This window comes from Zonotrichia albicollis, chromosome 3 (assembly GCF_047830755.1).
Source record: "Zonotrichia albicollis isolate bZonAlb1 chromosome 3, bZonAlb1.hap1, whole genome shotgun sequence".
Taxonomy (NCBI): domain Eukaryota; kingdom Metazoa; phylum Chordata; class Aves; order Passeriformes; family Passerellidae; genus Zonotrichia; species Zonotrichia albicollis.
This window is the reverse complement of record NC_133821.1, coordinates 101,214,612-101,228,381: the sequence shown is the minus strand read 5'-3', so window position 1 is coordinate 101,228,381 and position 13,770 is coordinate 101,214,612. Positions and strand designations below refer to the sequence as shown.

Sequence of the window (13,770 nt, the reverse complement as noted above, 5' to 3'; positions counted from 1 at the left end):
TACTCCTTTCAGAGCCTCTGAAAAGCAATGTCCTGAAGATATCTGTATCTTCAAGGTGGCAAGGCAGGGGGAAAACAAAACTGTTCCTGGAAGTAGAAAATTAAAATAAAGACTTAAAACTTTCAAGTTTACTTGCTTTAGAAGCTGAATTGTAGAGATGAATGTCTAAAAATAAGTTTTCAGTCCCTTAACTATGATATGCTCTTCAGATTTCTATTTGGAAAATAGGAATGTAAAATGAATCATTTGATGTTACCACAGGGAGAAAGTGTCAGTCATAACGTCTTTATATGATCAGAGAATGATTGTGTGTGGAGTCTTAAGTGTCAGTTGTTAATGAAATAGTAAATTTTAAGGAAAAAAAACATGCTTTGAGAATATGTAATTCATATTAAGGAGATCTACTAGTGAGAAATTTAAAACTTTAGACTTACATTTGTTCCTGATTTTTGGATTTTGTTTTCCTTTTCCTAACTAGACTTTGTTGGAATATGCGGAAAAGTGGAAGACATCGGAAGATCCTCTGCCTCTGTTGGAGGTGTACACGGTGGCTATCCGAAGTTATGTTAAAGCACGACCTTACCTTACCTCTGAGTGTGAAAACGTTGCCTTTGTGCTGGAACGTTTAGCACTGTGAGTATGGTGTTCTGGTTACTGAAACCAGTCTGTATGGTGTTAACTTTTCATTGCCTAAATGTTTTCCCAATCCAGTTATGAGCACCTACCTTCCTCATGCTGGATGCTGTATGTGAGGGAGAATATCTGGTTGCTGGAATTAAGGCAAGAAGGATTCCTGACCTAGGGCAAGCCAACATTCCTGGCTTGAAACACTTTGCTATTATTGATTTCCATACAATCTGAAAGGGCATCAGTTTGCACAGGCTTTTACAGAGTTGGATTCAATGATGGTTTTTTTTTTTATAGTGTCTTTTAGAGAGCTTGCTTTTACAGTTTCTGCAAGAGTGTTCATGGCCTCTTTTTCTTTGTGTTCAAAAAAGCAAACTGTTTTGTGGCTAGTGTTTCAAACAACTATTTTGATATTGGAATAAAGAATTGTTGATTATACAATTTCAATGTCAAAAATTTCCTCAAATAATTCCTTTTTGACTTCTAGAAGCTGTATTGAACTTCTACTGTGTCTGCCTCTGGACTTACCTGAAAATAAATGGGAAGAATTTCAGGCTTTTGTACAGGTGAGTTTAATTCATAAAATAAAGAAAATAGCTTTTCAGAATGGTTTGGAAACCATAGGGGATATTAAGTATGTAGCCTGTCTGTAAGGAGCAAGGCCTTCAGCTGGAAATCCTGTATACTCTGCAGTAATTGCTGAAGGTAATATCATCTGTCTGCATGCAGCAGCTGTGGAGAAAAAAAATAGCTATAGATTATTGAAATAAGATTCATGTTTTAAAATACAGTTGACTATTAACACTTTTAGAAATTAAATATTATCATATAAGTCATTCGGTACTATATATGGTTGTATGTTTGAAACCTATGAACTTCAGTTGATACTGAAGGGTTTTAAATCTCTCACAGGACACTGGCTGGTTAAGGTTTGAGCAGTGCATTAAAGGAGGGTGTTGGAACAAGTTCTGCTTCTCAGTATTTATCAGAAATATGTAGTGGGAGGTCCAGCATACAGTTTTTAAAAAAAAGGAAAGTGGGGGAGGGGGAGAAAAGGATAATAATGAAAAGACCAGATACAGTTACCTCTGGATTCTGAGCCTAAATGACATGGGAAGATAAAAGGCTGATTATTTTAGAGTGAATTCTGACTAGCAATTGCCTTATATAAATCAATTCTGAAGAAATGTGTTTGATGCTGAGGAGAGTTCCACAGCCTTGAGAGCAGGTGGAAAAGTAAAAGAAAAATGAGCCATTTCTTGGCTCATTTATTTTTAAAGGACCAGTGTAAGTTGTGCATTGCTAGTTAAGCCACAGATTTTTGCAGGTATTTGTTTTGCTTCCAAATGTACATCTGCTCACAGAATTTATTCCACTATATAAATGCCATGGAAGATATTTTAAGTGATTTTAAGACTCCAGCCTGTTTATTCATATTTGCATAGAACTATGCTGTGAGATCTTAACAGCTAAAATCTTTCGACATTATAAAAATATTTTTTTCACTGTCTCCAATACATAGAAAGTGAGCTGCTGAAGAGCTTGAGAAGATAAAGTTTAGGCACCTGGTACCAGAACAATATGTGGACTAGAGAAATTGCTCATCCATTCTTAAGAGAGGCCTATTTCAAAATTTAGTTTCAGAAATTTCAGAAGTAGCCCTGTTAATAAATCTCAAGGTGAGTTTGAAGCACTCAGTTGTTTTGGTTTCTCAGCTTATATCTCAGGCAACAGAGGCAGAAGTAAAACCTATATAGGCTGAAGGTTAAGGTTGTTTTGTTATACCTGTAACTCTATCTGGTAAGGCATTAATGTGGTAACATAAGGTACAAAGGAGTATGAAAGACACATTATTTATGTCTTTTTAAAACAATACCTTGTTTTGTAAAATACATTATTCAGGTGGCTCATAAAAACTTGATGGAAAATGGCAGCCAAGAACTGCACATTTTAACAACACTTACACAAGAGAAGGGAGTGTGGAAGAACCCAGTATTGTGTGGTATTCTGTCCCAGGAACAGTTGGACCCAGATAAAGGTAAAATTTAGAGTTATTTACTTCAATTTTATGGTATATTGAAATATTATTATGATCAACGGAAGTTTTTTGTTCAATACAGTTTGTGGTAATTTATAAGCTATATTAATAAATATGTATGTAGCATTTTCTGAACTATTAAGATAGTATGTTCATGGTAACATACAAATAATTTAATGTTGGTATTTTGCATAAAACATAATCATGCCCCAAATTCTTTTGCCATTTTCTTTATAAGCCATGTGAAGGGAGTTTACATACAGGCTAATTTATGATGGGGTAAGTTCAATACTAATATGCAAAATTTATTTGACATAAACCCAAAAAATAAAAACTTCATGTATGTTTTTAAATGAGAATGTCATTTATTGAGTTATGAAATGCCAAGAGGACCTTTACTGAAGTTCATTTAGAGCTGAGTTCTGAGAATGGCTAACAGTAGTTGCATAGGGAAGAGTATATGATCAGCAGAGGCTTACAAGGATAGTGCCCTGATACGTTATTTTTGGTTTGGTCACTGCAATTCAGAAGTGGTATCCTTTTGTGAATAAATCTTAGTAGTTTTTTTGATTCTTTGCCTAAATGGTTTTAGAATCTGTATAAAGCATCATGCATAAGCATCTATGGAAAAGTTGCACAGTCCTTACATCAAGTGAAGTAGTTCCTCTTAGTGTCTGCCTCCTTTTAGCCTGGTGCCTGCTTTTTTCATATGATATTTTCTATCTATTACCAAGGTAACTCTTCTCACATCTTTTAATGAATGCATCAAAAGACCTGATTCGATAGACTGCTATCATGTCTCATCTTCTCTCTTCTCTAGTGTCTTACGTGTCTTCCAAATTTACTGTCCCATTCCTTGTATGGAGAACTAAAGGTTTATTCAGCAGCCAGTATGATTTTCTGCTTTCTGCCACATTCCTTTCATAATATTTAATAATAATAATAATACTTTGATAACATTAGCCTTGCTGCTTGACTGAGCATTGAACCAATGTTTTCTTCAATCCGAATTAAGACATTTTTTTGAGGACTAGTACCTATTTCAGTGTTAGCTTTTTCCCCTATTATGCCTGTATGTACATTTAGGCTTGTGTTTTTTCCTCCATGAAAACAATTTTGGGAGTTTTGTCAACATTTTATCTGTTATGCTGTGTTATGGACTGTTGGCATGTTTTTACTACCCTGCTTTTGTCAGCATATTTTGTCATGGTTCTCTGCCCTTTTACAAATGTTTATAATTGTGCTGGACAAAGCCTGTCCCTGGTACAGATCCTACAGAAACCCACTTAGAGTTTGTTTGGAGTTTTTTTTTTTCCTTTTTCCATTAACTGATAATTTATCTGTACAAGGCTCTTCTTTTTACTGCTAAGAGAGCTTGGTATCTTTAGGGATTTGATGGACTTCTTTTAGTGCTTTTAGAAAATAAGTTGGATCTCCTTTTATTCCAATTACCACAGCTCCCTTGGATAAGTCCAGTAAATATATAATATGATTTTCAATTTATTTTTTTTCCAGAAGTTGGGCATACTCTTCCACAAGATTTGCATTTTGTTGCTTCTTTTAGTTACTTATTATACACCTAATACAGACTTTGGATTAGTATGTAGTCCTCAGAGTCCCACAGAGTACTCCTTTACTAGCTTCCTCTCTACCACACTGCTCCCATTGTAACTTGTAAGGTATGGGTAAGAGGGAGGTTTAATTAATATTTAATTGCCTTGCATTTGAGTCTTTCTAAGACCCTGCTCATGAGTTCGGTATTGGATGAGGAGGACACAGAGCAGTAAGAAAGATTGTGACCATGGACTTCAGGAGAGCTAACTTTACCATCTTTAAGGAATTTCTTGTAAGAGTCCCATGGGAACAGGTCCTGCACTGCTATCAGGCATTGCATTGCATTTGCATGGTGACTGGACCTGCTACTACTTCAGGTTTCATCTGCATGACTTTTTTTTCCTCAAGATTGCATATGATATACAAGAAACACTTGTATTTGGAGAGAGGAATTTTCTACATTTCTCTACTTCATTAATTGCTTACAGAAGGAAGCCTTAGTAAAGTTGTCTTAATTTTCTCACATCATAGTGGGTCTTTTGTCTTACTGGCCTCCTTCTGAACTACAGATAGCTTAATGTGAGATCAGGACTGATAGTAATCTAGAATTGAAACTGGTCTGAATTAATGACAACTGAAAATTAGGTTTCCTGAGGTCATGTGGCTGTCTGTGTAGCCTTATTGCTCAGTGTGCTGAAGACTGAAAGTTGAAGTACACCACAGTGTTTAAGGTTATGCCATAGCCTATGCAGCGTTAAAACACTGCACTTCCATCCTCAATTTCTGTCAGTGTGGTTTGTGCTCTTTACCATGAACTTCTCCATCCTTGAGATTATTATTTTCTTGTAGTGATGGTATAATCCTTCAAAACTGTCATTGGTATCTCCTCTGCTGATACTGAGGGTGAGTGGAGGAACTGTCTAGAGGAAAAGGATCTTTGATAACCTTATGAAAAGCCAGGCTACTGCTGCTTTTTTGCTATCTAATTCCAATTATCCTTAGAATTTAAACCTGGATGCCAGGAGTTGGGTTCTGGAATTTTTCATAAGTTTAAATGTAGTAGGGAGGCCTCTAAAGAATATGTCACTGAAAGGAGAATCTGGATACAACCATCACTATCCAGAGATTGTCAAGGTGGATAACAGGCAGAATGTAACAGCCAACGTGGATCTATTTTCAGTAGTTAGAGCACCTGTCACCAGAAGCTGAATGATACAAGTAGCCTCAGTTTTGAGAGAAGGAAAATGTGTTTTCATCCTGGGTATATTCAAAGCAGCCACCTGGAACTTCTTGTACCCTTTCTCTAGACACTGTGCCACCACAGAGGCATCTAGGATTGATGCTGCATTCAGCAGAATTGTGCTGAGATGTTTGCATGAAGGATTCTGAGTCCCAACTCCTGGTTGATATGGAAAGCATCAAGTCAGTTCAGAGTCACCCATAGTGTGAATGCATATGTGGACTAAGACTTGAAGATGATGGAGAAGGTGTCATGGCTCAACCCCAGCCAGCAGCAAAGCCCCACTCAGCCACTCTGTCATTCCCCCACCAGCAGCACTGGGGAGAGAATAGAAAGGGAAAGGTAGAAATCTCATAAGCTGAGATAAAGACAGTTCCATAGGGAAAGCAAAAGCCGCGCACAGAAGCAAAGCAAGGAATGAATTCCCTGCTTCCCATGGGCAGGTGGGTGCTCAGCCATCCCCAGGAGAGCAGGGCCCCATCACACCTCAGGGTCACTTGGGAACACAAACGCCATCGCTGCAAACGTCCTCCCCTTCCTCCTTCCTCCTGCCTTATGTACCGAGTGTGATGTTCCATGGTCTGGAATGTCCCTGTGGTCAGTGGGGTCACCTGTCCGGGTCACCTGTGTCTCCTCCCAAGCTCCCCCAGCCTGGCAGCAGAGAAATCAGGAAAGGCCTTAGCTCTGTGTAAGCCCTGCCCAGCAATAACAAAAGCATCTCCACATCATCATCGCTGTGTTCACAAATCCAAAACACAGCCCTGTACCAGCCACTGTGAAGAAAATTAACCATACCCCAGCCAAAGCCAGTACATTGTTTCCTGACTAGCAGCTGAAGTTCTTGGAGATGGATTGTCCATGTGTATATTCACCTCCTGGCTTCATCCTCCCTGGCTAAAGCAAGGCTGATAAGACATAAAGGTGGTGGATTAATCTGTACCTCTGCTACATCTGACGAGGGGTCTGGTAGTAGGATTATGAGTGCTTTGTAAGGCAAATATTCTTTGTGCTCTTAAGTCAGCTAAAACATGGCATTAATCTGGACTGTCTTCCACAGAGAACCTGTTAGTGCCTGGAGCTTATTTGTGCTCTCATGTGCCGCTAATCTGTGGATTACATTTTCTCTGCTTTAGTCCATGTATGGTACGAACAATACCTGTAGTAAAAGTTCATATCCGTCTTGTGAACTTTGCATGGAATCTCTTGGTAGTAGGGCCTGATATGCCAGCTATGGAATTCAAGGGAATCAGAGGGAAACTGCCTAAAAGGTTAGATCCCAGTCTGTCCAAATTAATTTGCTAGACTTAGTAGATTGTAGTACCACCTGTCAGATGCTATCTGCACATCTTCATTTTCCCTCATGTTCTGCAATTTTATATGAATTTTGCACGTCTTGCACAAACATGTTTGTGAATTTTAATGGAGGAGAGAGCATTGCAGAAAAATTACATTCAATATTTTTCCAATAATTGTTCCCATTTAATATGTCAGGGTTTACACTCTTAAAGGTTAAGTGATTTTTTTCTAGAAAAGCACTTGTGTCTCAAAGCCTTTTTATAAATTACTATTGGTATTGTAGGCTAGCAATTTGTCCACAATAACTTTTGAAATTTACATTGTACAGTAACATGTATTTATCAAATATTTGAAAATAAACAAAACCTTCCTCAGTAACCTCAAAATCTTATCCTTAAGACTGTTCCCCACCGTAAACTTAGTCCTGTAACCCCTGCACTGTTTTTTTTCTTGAAATGTCTCCTTTAGTTCAGTTACAAAACAAATGTATTAAAATTCATGTTTTGAATAGCTTTCAGATGTTAAACTTAATGATTATAATCACTGGGATTGGAATAAAGGCTTAAGAGCTAATATGTAACTGGTAACCCTGAGGTCTTCCTGTGTTTTGTTGAGAAGATAACAGAAAATGTGCTGATGCTTATGCAAGGTAGGCTGGCTGAAGCAGTAAACACTAAAGGAAGGGGATTATTGAGAACTAGCAGATAGAATATAATGTTTACAATATTAAATGCAGCAATTATAGTAATAAATCGGAGTGAAACATCTTGGATTACCAATATATCTTAAAGTCTAAGGTCTTCCTGTATCTTGTTACAGAAATAAGGTGAAATGTTCCAATGTTATTCCCGACAGACTGTCCAGGACTAAATGTTGTGGGCGAAGGGATTATTGGTACCTGGTGGAGGAAGAGCAAGGCTAGGCTATTTAATGTGGTTAGTCACAGGGTCATTTGTGGGTTGGCAGGAGTGTGAATGTCTTTTATAATGCATTTGTAATGACATTAAAGGAACATTTATCTGCTGCTTAGAATGTCCTCTAATAAATACAAAAACAAGCGTTTACCCATTGTCTGTTAGTGTGCTCTGGTTTTCCTTTGTTACTGCATACATGCAAATCTGGTCATAGCTTCATTGCCACGGGGAAAGGAAGAAGGAGCTCATTTGATTTGAATATTCTTACGCATCAGTTAGCCATTGCTGATTATCTGTGGGCGGGGTACAAGAGTATGGACAAATAACTAAGAAGTTGGTTGAAATGATAATCCAACCATAAATCTGAAAATGCCTGAAAGATAATGATGGGGTTTAACAGGCCTGATTTCTGCAAAAGGCAACATTTTCTGCCTGAAAGTCTTGTGCATTAAAGTGGTAAAGAAAATGGTTGACCTGATTCTGGTTTCAAGATAGACTTTTAGTAATGTTCCATATAAGCAGCTAGAAGAAGGAGAAATCCTGAAATTAAGACAGTAGTGAATCAAACTAAATAGTATGGAGAGAAGCAAAGAATGAGATGAGCTTTTTTGTTAATTAAACCATGTTTTGTGTTCTGCTAGTTCAAGTATTACAGAGAGAATTAATTTTTTAGATGTTGAAAGTGCTTATTTCATCAAATCAAAACAGGATTTGGAAAGTCAAGAAAATATAAATTAAGTGAATGGACAACATGATTTAGGTGAAATTCAGGATTAGGAAATTAAAAGGTATATGACAGTTCCTATCAAAATGTATCAGAACGTGAGCTCTGCAGAGGACCAGAAGGTTTTGGGACTACTCAAAGGCTGGAAAAAATCTCATTCAGAAATGATCAAGATTTTACTCCTAATACTGAAAGCATATCATGAATGTGCTAGTTTTCACAAAAGAAACAAAAATCAGTAGAAAAAGTCTGCTGGTTTTAAAAGATGTGAGAATGTGTTATGAAATTGAAGTGAGGGCAATTGAAAACCAAGGGTTTTTTTATGCAGTATATATCTACCTTGTGAAAACAGGGAGGGCATGATGTCAAAAGGATTAGAGAAAAGTGATTGTCTATGTGTCTAGTTTTAATAATTGACTCTAAATGTTCTAGAGGTAGTACTAAATCACATGCTTCAAAGCCAAAGCAATTTTGATCTTGAAGATCTGGATGAGACTCAAGATATATATTGAAGATTCAGAACGTTAACCCGTGTTCCCCTTTTTGTAGAATTTTTATGCCTTCTGTTGAGCACCTAGAGTTGGACTGTTAGTGTAGACTACAGAGTTTGACTCTGGTGGGAGCATGTTTGAAAAATCCAGTTCAGTACCTATCTATCTATTTGAGTTTTAGACTATGCACAGTCAAATGTATGCAAGATATGCCAATTTTTCAAATAAGGAAAATTCTTTGGTTGAAGAACTATAAAGTGTTTGACTGTATTCTGTGCGTATAATATGAAACATTTCACACCAATAAAAACAGGTTCAGAAACTTTTGTACTTATCACATATATCCTTCAATAGCAAGATCTTTAAAAGGCAACGTTAGCAAAGGCATAGCACAAGTGTACAGAGGATGTGAGAGTAGTGGCGCTTTGTGTTGTCTTTCTGTAGAACTATAATTAAATGGTATCTAAATATTTTAATATTTATATGATCTCTAAGTCTGTTTTGTGTGCAGCTGTTTAGCCAAGAAATTAGAATGAATTAAAACCTGCAAGTATATAAAAGGTCTGTGACAGGGAATCTTTATGATAAAAAGTGCAGTTCGCTGAGAAGCTTTTCTCTCATCTTTGCTTCGTATCTTTTGTATATCTGTTTTGATTTGTGTAAATTATAGGGTCAACCATGATGAGTAAGTGCAGTCTGTTAACTCTGTAACATGCATGTAATGTTTTGGCTTTTTTTTTTTTTTTTGTTTTGTTTTTTTTTTTTTTTTAAGTGAATGAATTTTTAGTGTCAGAAGGCCCTGTCCTGCTGGATATGCGTATTAAGCACCTAATGAAAACAAAGCAATTAACGCAAGCTACTGCCCTGGCAAAACTCTGCTCTGACCATCCAGAAATCAGTGGGAAAGGCAATTTCAAACAAACCTACCTGGTCTGTCTTTGTTCAGGATCACCAAATGAAAGGCTAATGGAAGAAGTAAGTAAATAATAAAGAACTTTTTTTCTTAGACTTATTTCTTTAATGGTAATGGTAAAGAAAGTCACTAATCATAAGCTGGTGTTCTTATAGAATAGCTTTTTCTTTTAAAATATGATCTAAAATATTTTTGGTATTTTTTTCTTTTCATTCCAGTCACTTTTAAGCTGAGTAATGACTCAAAACACTCATGGAAGTGTATTATTAAGTCATTAATGGGCATTTTCTGGCTGTGCCATAATTTTGTGCTTGATTTTGCTTAAAGTATTTTAAAACTCTGCCTCAGACCTCCTTAGTAAAGTGAAGTTAATAATTTTCCCACTCTTATTACTTGAACTATATTGGTTTTTGTGTATACCTGGTACATAGAATGGGGCCCTTTAGATGCTGCCTGCAGTTCAGAGAATAAATGTAACTTCACCCAAATTCCTGGGTGCAATTGAAGGTGAAATCAGATCTTTGATCTGGTTTGTAATATAAAATCCTTCTAATTTAAATACAGAAGTCAGAGAGGAGATGACAGCTTTGCTCTTTTGCATTCTTTTAGGTGGCATCTTCATTTCTCACTCCAAAGTTTTAGCTGAGCCTTTTTCATTCTTGAAGGAAAACGAACTGCAAATGTCACTTTTCTTGTCTGCCGGTGTCTCTGCTGTCTTTTTGTTGCTGTCATCTTTTTATGTTAAATATTAAGCATATTGCAATTGAACCTAAAGGGATAAGAGTTGTGCACTGATTAGAACTGGAAAACTTTCCTGCCCTAGATACAGATGAAATTCTAAGATGACAGTTTCTCACTGAGCGTGTTCTTCAGATACTCAGTGGAATTGGATCAGTCTTGCTCTCCTCCCAGCTCTGGCTGCTGCAGACCCTGTCAGAACAGGCTCAGGAGGGGCTGTGACAGGGCTGTGCAATCTTACTTTTGTTTGCTGGAGACATGCAATGGAACTTTGAATTTATGACCCTGCAGACAGGCTTCCTTCATTACTCAGCCCCAACACAGAACAGGCTGGTTCAGTGAATGAACTGTGAATGCTCTGGACAAAAGGAATGGGTTAGCTTTGTTTCTTTGGATGCCATAACATACAAGTTCATACTGGGTTATCAGAGAGAACCTAATCCAGGTATTTCTGAGTTTTGGATTGCTTAGATTAGCAGCTTTGGCTAACTGTTTGCAGTATTGCTAACAGTTTTGGAAAGATCATGTCTTACTAAGAAAAGGCAGATAAGCTTTAACATGTCAGAGTGGACTTAAAAACTGAGAAGGACTGTCATTTTTGCAGTGTGAGACAGCAAGAAAATAGTAAAAAAAGGTGCAAAAAAGTATATTATTGGTGTGGAAATTTTTATATCCATTCAGACTAGGTAGGAAAGTAACATTTAAGCAAGTTTTCAGCATGGTTTCCTAATAGTTTCCTTCAATAATGTGAAGAATTCAGACCTGCAGTATGTGAAATGCTAGACTGACAAACTTGATGTAGAAATCTTTGTTAGAAACAGGGTCCCTTAGGAAGTGTGACAGGCTGGAAAAGCTTTTAATGAAGTTCCCTTATTATAAGTTTGGTTTGCTGTATTCTTCTCTAAGCTTTTAATTGATAGTCCCTGTCTGAGATGGGGCACTGAGCAAAGCAGACCTTCAGTCTAAATTGCTATTACATTTATACTGTTCCATGTTAAGAAATGCAGTTTTCTCTAGAGGATGACTTTGAGGTTATTAAACCCCCAGTGACATTCAGTGAAGGGCTATTAGTATATTTACAAAGTGTCCATTTAGAGGTGTGAAAATAAGTAGTTGTACTATTCAAAATTGTAGTTTGATTGCTGGATGCCGTGGTGCCCAATCCAGCTGTGCTGCCGCCTTACCCAGAGTGCCGGACCAGCTGGGTGTTTGGGTGAGCACTTCTGTTTCTTGCTTTGGGTGGTCTTGTGATTTCTCAAGAGAGACTTCCAACAGTGCTGTTGTCATAGTCAAGCTATTCTTCAGCTGCTGGTGTCAAAGAATAAATACCAGCATGTCCTGCCAGATGCACTAATTGATGTAATCAAACCAGTCTGCTGAGAATCAAATTAGACAGTATTGTTACAGCAAGTGCACTGATTCAGTACTGATATAGCTGTCTAGTAGTACTGGACAGCTGTGATTTTTCCTTTGATTTGCCATAAAACTAAGTACTTCCATTGATACTTGACAAATAATTTATATTGCACAGACTGTGTAGTGTTCCTCTAGAACAACATTCAGATGACCTGCTTCTTACTGTACAGCTTTCCTTTTCTTCATATCTTTGATTTTTTAAAAAATACTAGAGCAGTCATGTTAAACCTCAGATTCATTAACCATCCAGCTCATTGTATTAAAGCAGTAGTGACATCACTGACAAGTAAACTGGATTAGAATTACAAGTAATTTTCTTTTTTGTGTTAAGCTGCAATTTAAAGTTATAAGTCTTCATATCACTATTACCAGATGTATGTGATATATATGAATAATTAATATACTTTAAATTCTTAGGTGACTGGGACACTAGATACAAATAAGTCACGTCTAAGGAAGAAGTTTATGTTCACTCTAATAAGACAGTTTTTCTGGTGGCATAATGAGTTTTGATACTATAAATATACTGATTTGCTTTCAAGCTCATCTCTATCCAACTGTTAAATTTAAGTTCTGAATTATTGTCTTGCAAAGGCTAATGTGACTGTGTGTTTGAAAATGCAACCACTTTCTGAGTCTTGTTCTTCTCTTTCTTCTCGTCTAGATTGCAGAAGTAGATTGCAAAGATGCATTAGAAATGATCTGTAACCTGGAATCTGATGGAGATGAAAAAAGTGCTCTAATTCTATGTGCAGCATTTCTATCTCGCCAGCTGCAGCAAGGGGAGATGTACTGTGCCTGGTGAGTTTGAATCTTGTTTTCTATCTAAGAACAAAAACTTAGTCTGGGGAAGATACATAAGCCATAGGTTAACTTTCATTAGGTTGATAAAATCTGTGAGCTAAACAGAAAGGAGATAAGACTCTTGAAAAGCTAGAAAAGAAAATAAATAGATTTTGCAAGATAAGCATTCATTGCAGGAATTTGAAGGGTATCTGTATGATGAGGCAAATACCAATAGCTGGTTAATAATTTTTCCATAAGAAATAAAAAATTTAATAACTGCAGGCAACTGGTCAGCATTGTGTCAGCATTTAATGAGTTAGTACTGTTCTTTCTGTCTGGTAATAACAGTGTTTCTTTTTCTAACAAACTTAGAAAGGAAGAAGTTCTTTACTACTACTGTAACCACAATAATAAGCTAGATGAAGATACTTATTGTTCAGGGCTTGCTTTGTTAATGTGGGAACAAGTAACTGGTCTTTGTTGGCAGATATTTGAGCTGTTAATGTTTTAATTTCCTTCTGTGAACTAGCAAACCTGTGAAATTCTTGAAGAATTTGCTTTGTCTGTGCATCTCTGTTTTATGTGCAGCAGCAGGAGAAAACTGCTAATGCAGGATTTTGGTTTAAGAGATTCTGCTAAAGTTTAGGGTGTTACAGCATTTCACAAGGTACTAGGTACTTTTGGCTCTTTGCACCTGAGGAGGAATCAACAAATAAGATAATGTAGATACTGTGATACTGTTTGGCTTTAGGGGCTAATTCCTTGCTAAATTACAGTCACATCCAGCTCTTAAAGCAGAGTAGGTTTAGAAAAAGTGTATCTATCACAGAGAAAAGCCAGTTTTCTGTAGGTATTAGAGATTACTAAGAGTTCAGAAGCACACAGTTCCAGTCTGTGCATAGTAAACTACTGTACAAGACTTCTTTTTTTCCAAGGCCACATAATGAGTAAATTATGTAGCATAAGTTGTGGTAATACAGGTTTTATTCTGAACTGTCCTTCTGGAATTGAGCCATTGTCAAAATTTGGAAAT

General features: G+C 36.9%; 1 protein-coding gene across 1 annotated transcript in view; it reads left to right on the top strand.

The window, feature by feature from the left end:
• Positions 1 to 13,770, top strand: part of ZNF292 (zinc finger protein 292) — a 53,700-nt gene that overhangs the window by 25,437 nt on the left and 14,493 nt on the right. Inside the window, exons 2-6 of the mRNA XM_005485964.4 lie at positions 479 to 633; positions 1,115 to 1,193; positions 2,530 to 2,665; positions 9,657 to 9,859; positions 12,616 to 12,752. Coding sequence (XP_005486021.2) covers positions 479 to 633; positions 1,115 to 1,193; positions 2,530 to 2,665; positions 9,657 to 9,859; positions 12,616 to 12,752 — 710 coding nt within the window. The remainder of the gene's footprint in view (positions 1 to 478; positions 634 to 1,114; positions 1,194 to 2,529; positions 2,666 to 9,656; positions 9,860 to 12,615; positions 12,753 to 13,770) is intronic.